Genomic DNA, 14180 nt, shown 5'->3' on the forward strand with positions numbered 1-14180 from the left:
TCGGATACGTCTCTGAGATGTCTCGAATATCGCATCTTACGCCTCAAGAGACATTCTGAGAGCTTCAGAGACATCTCTGAGATGTCACTATGTCCAAAAAAAATGGTCTCATTGTGAGATGTCTCATGAGAGTTAGTATTATGGAATGCTTAAACATGTAGGCAAAAAATAATTAAATGCAAATTATCCAGTTATGGCTTACTTATCACGATCATTTTTAGCGATAAATTTTTGATGGATGACCTTTTGAAAATAAGAAACCCATTTTAAATGTTGTGATTCTAATAAACACAACTGCAGAATTGCACTGAACAATATATATGGAAGGCATTGATGGCGTTTAAATACTTTATTTTTAAATCCTGAATGTCTCATGATTACATCCCTGAGACATTCGCGATATTCGAGACATTCGAGACCATAGTGAGACGTCTCTGAGAGGTTCATTGCTATGTGGGAACCCGAGAAGAATTCATCAATACGATTGTTGGGGTAGGCACAGGGAGTGTCGGGGAACCCATCCCATTCCCTCTTTGACTTCCCTATCCTGGGTTTTTCCCCTCCTTCCCCCAAAAGGTTCCCTCCCTCTCTTTCCAGGTATTAAATAGCTAACTAAATTATAAAATTCACTGTTTTTTAAAAGGATTACTCACCGTTCAAATTCATTGCACATTTTTAGACCCTCTAACGGAATTCAAGCTAGGTCGGAATTAGCTTTTCACCTGATTTACAAGAACTAAAAACATTAGATTTAACATTAACCATCTGTTTTCTGAAGTACTGCGCAAAACAACTTTGTATGCTTGAGTTTGCACACAAGTACACAGCTATTGCCACCAAGGATAAAATTGAGCATAAAAAAATTAGTTGGCTTTGGCCGATTTCCGATTTCCAAAACAAGCATACCACCTTAGTATATACAAGTGGAATTTCCTACAATCGACTTACATGCAATTCACACTTTCGTACATTCAAAATTGACACCTTCTAATTGACTTTCGCTCGCTAAATTCAGACTTTTATAAGTTGGTCTGTAATTTTTTTAAATTCCCACGATGTTTCCTTCTCATCCCAACATTAAACTGTTTTGCATAGCAGTACATGCGGACAATACGAACCTATACGATCGCAGCGTTGACTGTAATCAAGGTTTTTATTTTTCGAGAGAGACGGCTTGCTATAGGCTCATTTATCAAGAGAAGAAAAAAGCTGTAGTTCAGCCTTCATTCGAGAGATTTTTCAAAAAAGTTGACTAGATACTATCACACAGCTTTCCATGAAATTAATAAATAAAAGTGCTTCTTTCTTATAGTGCTTTTCCGTTTGAGTGCTGTTTAATTCAACTACGACATTTAAATCATCAGCAACGATATTGCACTAAATATCTACTGATTTCCATACGTGTGTCGTCTTTCGTGAATAACATGCGAAATACCCGTGATTCCGAGATATACTGCGACGAAATGTCACCCGCCGTGGAATTTTGGAGTGAAAATTTAGAAGTATCAATACTGAGGTTTCAACAATTGATCTTTGTTATCTTCTATATTATTTCTACTATAAAGATACCTTTTTCTCAACATATACGCAACCAAACTCTACAAATAAGGTACCAAAATGCACAGAATTCATCAGAGAACATGCAATGGCATATCTTACTTCTTAAATATTGCTATTGTTTCCTAAAATTGGTTTTTAAATAATAATAAAAAAACCGGTAAATATTCCTGACATTAACGGTGCACAAACTGATACGTTTGTTAATTTGCAACAATATCTCGCATTCTTTAAATAACTTTTATCAAAATGCAGCTGATTCCACATTCAAGTCTCCTGTTGATACACAAGTATCATGTGCGTTTAACAGAGGATAGTGTAATTACTTCCAATGTTGTGTTTAAAGAGGTCCTCTGACCTCAGTTTGTACATGAACATTCCAATTAAATTTGTACATAAGACCCTGCCTTTTTTTCTACATTTTAACATTAGAAACGCGCCTATCCCTCTGTGGACCTGCATTGAAAAGAGCGGGGGAAACCCGCAGGGAGCAGGCGCAGCACGCTCGTTTTATACTGTTACCCTATTTGGTGCCTTAGGAGTTGGCCTATGTGAATGGCAATGCAGTGTGTATATTAGACATTGGGCCCGATGCACGTAATAAATTCCTCACTATGACGAATGTTATCCTTATTGTTATATTATTTGGATATATTCCTTCAGAGGCTCTAGTTCAAAAATATTGACAAAAAGAATGACAAAGTATGAGTTCTAGGGTGAGAGATTGACGTCCGATCAAAGAATCTCGCTATTACAGTGAGGACTGGTTATTCTTAGAATGCTACTCTTTAAAGCGAGTTATTTCTGCTGCCGCATTTTGTTATGGGGTAACATCAGCTTTTAACTTATGAGCAAGGTCTGGAAATGCATCTTGTTTTTATGTTGAGGAATAGGGTGGTTTCCTACTATTTTTTTGAATTCAAAAATATTGACAAAAAGAATGACAAAGTATGAGTTCTAGGGTGAGAGATTGACGTCCGATCAAAGAATCTCGCTATTACAGTGAGGACTGGTTATTCTTAGAATGCTACTCTTTAAAGCGAGTTATTTCTGCTGCCGCATTTTGTTATGGGGTAACATCAGCTTTTAACTTATGAGCAAGGTCTGGAAATGCATCTTGTTTTTATGTTGAGGAATAGGGTGGTTTCCTACTATTTTTTTATTGCCTAAATCCAAAGATTATTACTCCTGGAGTACGTATTTCACGCTATTAGATTTTTAAATGACAATATCTATTTTTTGCGATTGAATGAAAAGTGAAAATTTTCCAGCCCGCGAAAAAGCAACGGCTAAGTATTAATGCTGGGAAAAGCCTATGGTTCGTCATTCTGGTTCTGGCTGCCACTCTGTGAGGCCACCTTGGTGCGAGGCTATGAGCGCCGCTACGATGCAGACTGCTAGCAGGTAGCGCTTGGCTTAAATAAGGGCATTGCATGGGTGCCAATCCGGCCTTTTTCAAAGGCGGTTAAAATTGAACCATTGCCATTCTTCTAAACTGGGATTTCTAAAACCAAATAATTTGCATATTATGAATACACTAATGGTGGGTAACGAATCGCAATCTATGCCTTTTGCTTTCTTTTACGAAGGAAACTACCCCATTGGACTTTTTGGTTACTTCTGAACAGTGGCGCCAAATCCATGGGGCCTGAGGGGGTCCGAGCCCCCCCAAAAATTCGTTGCAGATGTTAAGAAAAAATGTGTCAGGCTTGTCAATTTTCCCTGGATTGTTCAGATATCGACATTCTAGTTATCAGGGTTCAAATGTTGATCATATGACTCTTCTAAAATGCTTAAAAAACTTAAAACTTACTACTTATAAAATTTACCCGGGCAAGGTTCCCGGTTTGGACCCCCCTATATTTTATGTAAGTCGGCACCCCTGCTTCTGAAATTTTCGGTTGGACATGAACGTTCGCATTTCTGAAAGTTCGTCACTCGAAATAAGTTGAGGACTTGCTGGATTTAACCTCACTACGCGTTGCTTGTATCCTAATGATACGGCTTCCTTGCATGACACGGATGTATGCGTGTGTTGCGGGAATTATCCTTGGCGTTCTGTATGCCTTTGTTTGTGAGCACCACGCGTAATTTTTAGTCAACAATAACCACCCCGAGTAAACTACTACTAAACTACTTGCGCTGTAATGACGAGTCTAGCTCGTCATGAACTTTCGACGTCAAACCGCGCAATGACGAGTGTACCTCGTCATCGTATTTTCATAATCACTCCCACTCCAACTAAATTATAAAATTCACTGTTTTATTCCAGGTTTTCACGGTCTAAATTGCGTCAAATTCACGGTCTGTTGATGGGCCATTTTAGGAAGAAATATTGATCACATAAAAATCACTGGCCGCACGTTAAATACAAATATAGCAAACGCGATAAACGCCGGGGATGCAAAACGCAGCAATGAAAGTGCTCTTAAGGCGTCGCCTATCGTTAGCAAAATTTAGGACCGGCTAAAGGTTGTGAGTGAGAAAATGGAGGGTGACAGGGAAGTGAAGAGGTGTCTGATTTCTCGCCACGGTTAATGATCACTTTGATTACTGGTCTTCCAATCACAGGCTTAAGGTCTGCATATCGTCATGGCACACGGACTAATAATTGTGCTTCCAAAATACATGTGCAGACAAAAGCGGGGACAGTGCCTGCAAGTTACTGACCTTGACATATGATCGACATATTGATTTTTCTTTTGAACGGTCAATTGTAGTTCTACAATCAAGCTTGAGATGATTTCTAAGGTTTTATGACGAAATTCACAGCTATTTCCAGGTTTTTTCACAGTACACAAAATTCACGGCTTATTCACGGTTGAGTGAGAACACTGAACCATGATCGCGTAAATGTGTGTGAATAAATATTAATGTGAAATCACCCAGTTCTTCTTTTTAATTTTAATAATGAATCGCTTTCACAAAGTTACGCCTCAAACAACCAATTTTAGTTAGAACACCTTGGGAAAAAGTCACAAGAATTTGGTGAAGCTTTGGTCTGATATTATTTGAAAGATGTACTTACAATGATCCATAGAAAAAGGAATTCCAATGAGCCATTTTTAAGATATTTGAGGATAAATTCAGTATACCTCACTATTTGCTCTTATTAGGGATGTGCGAGTACTCTAAAATTGGAGTTGAGTCGAGTAATTGGCACTTAATTCGAGTGTTTCGAGTAGTATTACGAATGACGAGTCGAGTAGTTACTGACCTTGAGATATGATCGACATATTGATTTTTCTTTTGACCCGTCAATCGTAGATCTACAATAAAGACTTAGAGGTTTTTAAGGTTTTGCGACGAATTTCACGGCTATATCCAGGTTTTTTCACGGTAAACGAAATTCGCGGCTAATTCACAGTTTTAAGGTGTTCACGGTTGAGTGGGAACCCTGATATTTCAGCACCATTTAGAGGAACAATATAATTATGCTTAAAAATGTAGGCAAAATATAATTAAATGCAAATTATACAGTTACGGCCTACTTATCACGATCATTTTTAGTGATAAATTTTGTGATGGATCACCTTTTGAAAATAAGAAACCCATATTAAATGTTGTGATTCTCATAAACACAACTGCAGAATTGCACCGAAAAATATAGGTATATGGGTGGCATTGATGGCGTTTAAATACGTTTTAAAAAAAAATTCCTGAACCACTCACGATTACATCTGTGTGACATCCCTGAGACATTCGCGATATTCGAGACATTCGAGACCATAGTGAGACGTCTCTGAGAGGTTCATTACTATGTGGGAACCCGAGAAGAATTTACCAATACAATTGTTGGGGTAGGCACAGGGAGTATCGGGAAACCCATCCCATTCCCTCTTTGACTTCCCTATCCTGGGTTTTTCCCCTCGAAAGGTTCCCTCCCTCTCTTTCCAGGTATCCGGCGGCCGAGGATATATTATAAGGCGGACGCGAGCCAGAGGGGAGGACAGAAGCACCGGATAATGTTCTAGAGAAGTCATTGTGTAATCATTGTATTATTCACCGAATAATAAACACAGTGGAGAAAATCTATATTGGTTGGTTAATAGACCATAAAACCCAACAACGATGTAAGTTCATCAGATGCTATATATGGAGTATGTTTCTCTATAGAAGCGAGGCTTGGACGTTGACAGCTGCAGAGAAGTCAAGAGTGGAAGCATTCGAAATGTGGTGCCACCGAAGAATGATGAAGATAAAATGGATTGACTGTGTGAGTAAGCAGGAAGTGCTAAGGAGAGTGGAAGAAAAGAGAAGCCTCCTAAAAACATTAAGCAGAAGAAGGGACAACTTAGTTGGCCACATTTTGAGGCACGATGGTCTGATGAAGACAATCGTTGAAGGACAAGTGGAAGGGAAAAAGGGCAAGGGACGGCCCCGAATGAGTTATATAGGACAGGTTATAAAGGATGTAAAAGAGAATAAATATGCAGCTATGAAGAGATTAGCGGATAGGAGAGAGAAATGGAGAGGTGTGTCAAACCAATCTTAGGATTGTTGACTAATGATGATGATGATGATGAGAACCTGAGAAGAATTCATCAATACGATGTATAGCCCTTACCTCCTCCCCGTAATACTCTTCCTCCACCGCACCCTCGTACTCCATCTCCTCCTGCATGCCGCGGTCCGCTGCCTGCTCTGTGCCGACAACTGCACCCTCTCCTTCCTCCTCATCGGCACCGACCACTTCCACGCCATCCCGGCCCCTGCGATCCCTCCTCGGCAGCGGAGGGGGCCTCCCTGGCCCCATCTCGCCATCCCTCTGGTGCAGCGCCACGTGACGAACAAGGTGCGCACGCAGGGAGAAGGCGCGGCTGCACACCGGGCAGGCGTACGGCCGCTCTCCCGTGTGGATGCGGGTGTGGAGAGCGGCGTGGCCCCTCTGAGCAAAGCGCTTGCCGCAAACGCTGCACCTGGTGTGAAGGATTAGTCACCGTTCAAATTCATTGCACAGTTTTAGACCCTCCAACGGAATTCAAGCTAGGTTGGAATTAGCTTTTCACCCGATTTACAAGAACTAAAAATATAATATCGACCATCTGCTTCCTAAGGTACTGCATGAAAAAACTTTGTACAGCACAAGTGCAAAGCTATCGCCACCAAGGATAAAATTCAGCATAAAAAAATTATTTGGCTTAGGCCAATTTCCAATCCAAGTACAGTGGCGGAAAAAATTTGATTGCCATGCAACATCCTTTGGACTTTGTGATAGGCAATGCGAAGTTTTAAGATCAGAAAAATGTTTGTGGTGTGTTTGTGCAGCATAAAGTCATCCGTCACTGGGCCTTAATCTGTGGAACCTCGGATTCGTAGCATGATACTTTACCCACTACACCACCGGAACGATTGGGTTCTAAGGCAGTCTCAATGCCCAATATCTCGGCTGTGTCCACTGATGTCCCGACAAGAGTAGATTCATTCTAGGCGAGTCGAGGGCGAAGCATACTTCAGAGAATATGGCGAAGAATTCATAGCTGGATCTTTTGTGCCTTGTCATAATGCGACGGGCATTATTATTTCCCCAGTATAAGGGATATATTGCTTTTAAAACTCCCGGTTGTATGAGAGCATTACGAGGGCGAAATTATGGAAGACAAGTAGTTCCTGAACTGGCCGCTCTCAGATGCCAACGAGCTTTGTGTTAATTTTTTCCGCCACTGTACATGTACGAATTTGAATCCGCCTTAGTGATTATTATTCAGGGTTCCCCCGCTAATAAAATCATAAAATTCACTGTTTTTTAAAAGGTTTATTCACCATTCAAAGCTTTTCACATAAAATTCAGCATAAAAAAAATAGTTGGCTAAGGCCGATTTCTAATCCAAGTATACCACCTTAGTATATACAGACGGACTTTCGTAGAATCGACTTTAATGCAATTCACACTTTCGTACGTTCCAAATTGACACCTTTTAATTGACTTTCGCACGCTAAATTCAGACTTTCGAACGTTGGTCTATAATTCTATTAAATTCCTGCGATGTTTCCTGCGCATCCCAACATTCAACTGCTTCATGTAGCAGTAAATGCGGACAATACGAACCTATACGATCGCAGTGTTGACTTTAATCAAGGTTTTTATTTTTCGAGAGAGACGGCTTGCTATAGGCTCATTTATCAAGAGAAGAAAAAAGCTGCAGTTCAGCCTTCATTTGAGATATTTTTCAAAAAAGTTGACTAGATACTATCACACAGCTTTCAATGAAATTAATAAATAAAATTGCTTTTCCGTTTAAGTGCTATTTAATTCAACTACGACATTTAAATCATCAGCAACGATATTGCACTAAATATCTACTGAAATCCATACATGCGTTGTCTTTCGTGAATAACATGCGAAATACCCGTGATCGCGAGATGTACTGCGACGAGAAGTCACCCGCCGAGGAATTTTGGAGGGACAATTTAAAGGTATGAATAGTGAGGTTTCAACAATTGAATTTTGTTATCTTCTATATTATTTCTACTGTATAGATACTTTTTCTCAACTTATACGCAACCAAACTCTACAAATGAGGTAACAAAATGCACACAATTTATCAGAGAACATGCGAAGGCATATCTTACTTCTTAAATATTGCTATTGTTTCCTAAAATTGGTTTTTAAATAATTAAAAAAAAAAAAACAAAAAAAAACAAAAACCAGTAAATATTCCTGACGTTAACGGTGCACAAACTGATACATTTGCTCATTTGCAACAATATCTCGCATTCTTTAAATAACTTTTATCAAAATGCAGCTGATTCCACATTCAAGTCTCCTGTTGATACGTAAGTATGAGTCATCATGTGCGTTTAACAGAGGATAGTGTAATTACTTCCAATGTTGTGTTTAAAGAGGTCCTCTGACCTCAATTTGTACATGAACATTCCAATTAAATTTGTACATAAGACCCTGCCTTTTTTTCTACATTTTAAAATTAGAAACGCGCCTATCCCTCGGTGGACCTGCATTGAAAAGAGCGGGGGAAGCCCGCTGGGAGAGGGCGCACGCTCGTTTGGATATATTCCTTCGGAGGCTCTCATTCAAAAATATTGATAAAAAGAATGACAAAGTATTAGCTCCATGGTGAGAAATTGATGTCCGATCAACGAATCTCGCTATTACTGTGCGGACTCACTCCGGTTATTCTTAGAATTAGGTATGGTAGGATCGGATACCTCGGATCCAAATATCCGCGGATATTGCCATTCATTGGATACATCGGATCCAAAGTCGCGGAAGACATCGGATTTGGATCAGAAATTTTAAATCATAGCTTCAGTGAATGCAACAAGGGTGGAAAGAGTTCCGATTCTATCTTCGAATGCACTGTCGCATGCAATTCTTGTCCTACTCATGAACCGTTTTGTTTGAAAGCTCTCGCAGAGGTTACGTAGGAGAATTTCAGCCGTGGAAAATAAAACTAGGCAAAATACGACTGGCACATAGTCTGACTCTTCCCAAGAGATTGAACAATCATTAGGGGAACCTCAGCGTCAGGAATTTGAAAGTGCATTATTAATCCTAAAATATCCGATCCGAAAGATCCGGCTCCGAAAATCAAGGATCCGATCCGTATCCGGATCCGAAAAAAATCCTTGATCCGTTCATCCCTACTTAGAATGCTCCTGTTTAAAGTGAGTAATGGGGTGCTCTCATAAAATTAAAAAGGTAATTTTTTTGCATGTCTAGATATTTAAATTTAATTTATAAACGTATGCGAAATATGACTTCTTAATTCTCAATATTCTTGTTACTAGAGAGCTTCAAAGTTCGCAAAAATTACTAAATTCTTTTGCGCTGCAAGAGCGCCCTGTGACGTCAGAATGCGAATAAGCAGACTCGCTCCATGGTAATACCAAAACAGTAACGATGATAACAAACATCTACGATGACACTGATTCATAACTTGAAGGGTGTGTGAAAAGTTGTGAATAGTTAGTTTTGTGGTGCGTGTATTGCGCAATGGTTGCTCCAACTTCAAAAGTCGCATTCTGGGAACATTCTGAAGGTAGATTAATTTAGTAATTTTCTAATACTGTGTAAATCGCCGTAGATGAGGATGATGAAAAAGTAACAAGCGCTATTTGCCAAGACTGTACTGCATCTTCCAGCATGCATAAATGCTTTAAACCTTTCAATTATTCAGGATAAATATTTCACGTGACTAAGGATGAAATTAACATATAAAAAATAAGTTGTAAGAGGTTGATACATAGGTTTTTCTAAAACTGGGACAAATAGTCTACTCTCTACTGGCACCTCGTAAACGTATTGTTTACTGGACTCTGACGTCACGATCAGCCAACATGGCGATGCGTTTGGAGAGCAAGATTCAAAAACAATTTTCAAATTGGAATTTTACGAATAATACGCAGGCTAGAGAAGAACTGCTTTCACTGTAATTTTCAGCACGAAAGATATTTTTTATCGCATAATAATCCATTTTCAGTGGAATTCCCCATTTCTGCAGCTGCATTTTGTTATGGGGTAACTTCAGCTTACAACTTTTGAGCAAGGTCTGGAAATGCATCTTGTTTTTATGTTGAGGAATAGGATGGTTTCCTTTTATTTTCTTATTGCCCAAATCGAAAGATTATTCCTCCTGGAGAACGTATTTCACACTTGTAGATTTTTAAGTGACGATATCTATTTTTCGCAATTAAATGAAAAGTGAAATTTTCAATCGTTGTACAATACGATGGCTAAGTATGAATGCTGGGAAAACTCCATGTGACATCATTCTGGTTCTGGCTGCCGTTGTGTGAGGCCTCCTTGGTGCGAGGCTATGAGCGCCGCTATGATGCAGGCTGCTAGTAGGTAGCAGAGTACCCTGGTAGCAGGTGGCGCTTGGCCTAAATAAGGATTATTAATAGCCTATCAAACGAAGAAACTTTCTGACCTTAGCCAGTTTTAATAGGTGATTATTAAGACATGTTTCCCTGAGCTCTGTGCCTCATGCATGCATTGGTAACCTCAGACGAGGTAAAACTCCTACCCTCTCGTGTAGAAACTAGGTCCCTGTGACGTCACGTGGAGTGGAATCGCATGGGCGCCAATCTAGACTTTTTCAAATGAGGTTAAACTTGACGATTGCCATTCGTCTAACCTGGGATTTCTAAAAACCAAATAATTTGTACATTATGAATACACTAACGGTGGGTAACGAATCGCAATCAATGCCTTTCGTTTTCTTTGATAAAGGAAACCACCCTATTAGGGTGACCAGATGCAAGGTGATCAAACAAGAGGGCTGTACCCTGTGAAAAAGGAGAGCAAAGGAGGGAAAAAGCACACACTCGAAAAATAGCCTCAATTTCATAATTAACCCTTTCACTGCTGTGAACGTACATAGTGCGTTAGCATGGCAGACTGCTGTGAATGTACTTTTTCTTCCTCCTTGCCATGCACTATAGCAAAAGCACTTCGAAGGGTCCCTAATCCAGGACCCTATCCTCGACGAGCTCACCCACGCAGGATCGTCTCATCCCGAAAAGTGACCCCTCTGATTGCAATTTGAAAATCAATCAATCAATTCGATCAACAAAAAATGATTGCAAAGTTAAATACACCAAAGGATGAAGTTCGCCATGAAAAAATATTTGACTTAGCCGGGATTCGAACCCGGATCTCCCGATTGCCGGTCAGGCGTGCTACCAGTTACACCACCAAGCCATCTTCTCAGAGCGAACTTCGGGATGGGTTTTACCGAACAGTTGTTGTTCGGTAAAACCCATCCCGAAGTTCGCTCTGAGAAGATGGCTTGGTGGTGTAACTGGTAGCACACCTGACCGGCAATCGGGAGATCCGGGTTCGAATCCCGGCTAAGTCAAATATTTTTTCATGGCGACCTTCATCCTTTGGTGTATTTAACTTTGCACCCGTGCACGTGACTGCATACAAAGTCACTTGTTCCTTCAGTGCTTTAAAAAATGATTGTTTTCATCGCACTCCTGCTAATCAAGCAATCAAGTACGTATTTGAACCGTGTTCCTGCGATGAGAAATAAATATTTTGTTAACTTTGCCAAAATGGTGATTTTCCCGTGGTTCAGAGCCACGTTTTTAGCGAAGTTAACAAAATCGAGGGTGGGTGAACTCGTCGATGTAAGGGCACCGGATTAGGTACCCTTTGGAGGGTGTACCACGCCCATTGTTGAAGTACCTGTTCATGGGCCCACGAAACGCATTTTAACCTTTTTGCCACATGTGAGGAGAAGGTTTTCGGAGATTGAATATCAGCAAAAGAGTTAACCCGGTAACGCCTGAATTAAAAATTTCATCCCAACTTTTTCGTAATATTCGATTTTAAAATCTGATTGATTAGATGCAAATTTAATACTTTTAGCACTAACAGTCTTGAAGATACAGCCTGGTACAATGCGTACCGGTACGCCCTTACGGGGGTCAAAAATCGAAATTAAATAGGCGTTAGTAATTTCACATTTTAATGCCAGAAACGTTTAAAAAATTCTATTTTGAACAATGAATTATCAAAATTACTCAAAAATGTCAAATCTTGCTTAAGAAAGCAAACTTTTCTGTAAAACGTAATTATAAATACAGTAGAACCTCACTTATGAAACTTTCAGCGGAAAACCAAAAAAAGTTTCATAAGTGAGGAAGTTTCATATGTGAGGTTTTTTGGTATTTAGCATGAAATCCTTTCCTATAGGGGCTGGTTTGTTTCCAGGATGCAATTACTCATTTGGAGGCAAGAAATTGAAGCCTAATGATCTTATTTTCTCAAAAGTAACACCCTAGATGATGTGTCACATAAAGAGAAATATAATTTTACATTCCTGAACAACTTTACCGACGGTTGAACGACTAGCATTTCTGGTACTAAGCTGCAAGGCTATCACACTGGAGAGATTTCGGAATGATGACACTAAATGTTCACAGAGAAGCCAATTTTTTTAAAAAGTTGACTCATTAAAAGCGGTTTTCAGGAAATTCATTATACCACCTATAGGCAAACCCCAGATTGGAGATTGAAGAAATGAAATACCTGAGGAAAGTCATCCAAATTAACCCCGTAATTTTTTATAGGGAGCAAAATTTCACTAATGTATCACGAAGGCTTCACACCCTATGGACCCGGGTTAATGGCAGAGGCAGAAAGTTTTCAGAGATGGCTCTATCCCTGCTTGAGAGTAGTGTGGACGGAACTTCCAGAGCAACACACTGTCCGGCAGATGGGACATTAAGCCCTGGTTAAGCCTATCGTTACAACCTGGCTAATTCCAACACAGGGTTTCTATACCCCCTCTCTTATCTCATGGCGCAAATGACCCCAGCTGTCAGTTTTCTCCCTCTTAATACCATGCCATAAGATAATATGGAGCACCTGGCAGTGGCGTAATTATGGTTGGGGGATGAGGGGATGGATCCCTCTCCAAAGCCTCAGAGAAATTTAAAAAAATTTTAAACACAAGTCTAGCTTTGATAAACAGCAACTGCATCTACTAAAAGTTAAATTTTATGTGCCAAAATGATGTAGAACATATTTACAGGCATGCCATTTTTTTAAATTTTACGGAAATCCCCATTGCCTCAGAGGGGTGGGTGGTGAAGCCGCCCCCCAGGTACTACCGTCACCCCCAAAGCATATTCCTAGTTATACCACTGGTACTCCGGATATTCCGTGACTAAGTTCACTTTTCCGGTGCTTAGAAAAATTTTAAGTGAGCATTTGAAATAATCGCGCAACTGCTGTCAGTGATGAATGGACAAAAATAGATTAAGAGCCCGGAAAAACCTCCCCTCTCAATAATGTTTACACACTAAAAAAGAATTTTCCCATGACATTTTAGTAATAATAGATTGAATCTACCGGGTATAGTTTCTCTGCCGGCATTCTTCCGTGAATTCAGCGCCGGGAACTTCGACTCACAAGCTGTGTGACTCATCTTCACGTAATATTTTGCTTCCCCATATCTGAAAACAACACCAGGCTGTTTTTGTACTTCGATATAATGGTTATAAGTCATTCCTGAGTCGAAAGGAACTGCCTTATCTCTCGCGTTTTGAATTTGACTTTAATGATTACGTTACTACTGACGACGCGAGTTATTCTCCGAGGGCATTCGTACTAACTCTCGTTCAGTTAAAAAATAAACGCTTGCCACCAGGCAGTCAAGGTCAAACTATATTTCATTTAAACCCGCAGATACAAGTTGGGTCAGTTTTGATCTGCGCGCCGCGTAAGCAACTTTCCTCCGGCTCAATTCGTCCCGCGGATGAGGGATTAGCCCGTGGAATGAGTCCACGCATGCTGTTTTTGCCATCATGTTGAATCACCAACGGCTTACATCCATACTACAAATACGATAATCTTTTTTGAATGACCTTGGAAGCTAAAATTTTGGTACGCGAGGATTTTTAACGGCTCATTCAGGTGTTATTTCGCTGGGCGACGGGAAGCATAACCTTGGAAAATTCTAGACAATCTTCCGTTAGAGATAGATATTCCGGATTAACGATCATCTACTGCAGTTAAAATTAATATCTAATAAACAGCATCACTCATTATTAAAACTTATTATTCTTCATTGACATATCTATGTCATGAGCGCTTACTACCCCCGCTCCTGTGACTAAAATCGGCGCGCCTACCGCAATCTTCTCGTCGA

General features: G+C 40.0%; 1 protein-coding gene and 1 non-coding gene across 2 annotated transcripts in view; both read right to left on the bottom strand.

Annotated features, from left to right (window-relative positions):
* LOC124172799 overlaps positions 1–14180 on the bottom strand; it is a 175997-nt gene that overhangs the window by 19975 nt on the left and 141842 nt on the right. The window contains exon 15 of the mRNA XM_046552283.1: positions 6125–6476. Coding sequence (XP_046408239.1) covers positions 6125–6476 — 352 coding nt within the window. The remainder of the gene's footprint in view (positions 1–6124; positions 6477–14180) is intronic.
* Positions 11150–11221, bottom strand: Trnaa-ggc. The gene has a single exon. It is a non-coding gene; the product is annotated as a tRNA-Ala (tRNA).

This window comes from Ischnura elegans (assembly GCF_921293095.1).
Source record: "Ischnura elegans chromosome 13 unlocalized genomic scaffold, ioIscEleg1.1 SUPER_13_unloc_3, whole genome shotgun sequence".
NCBI lineage: Eukaryota > Metazoa > Arthropoda > Insecta > Odonata > Coenagrionidae > Ischnura > Ischnura elegans.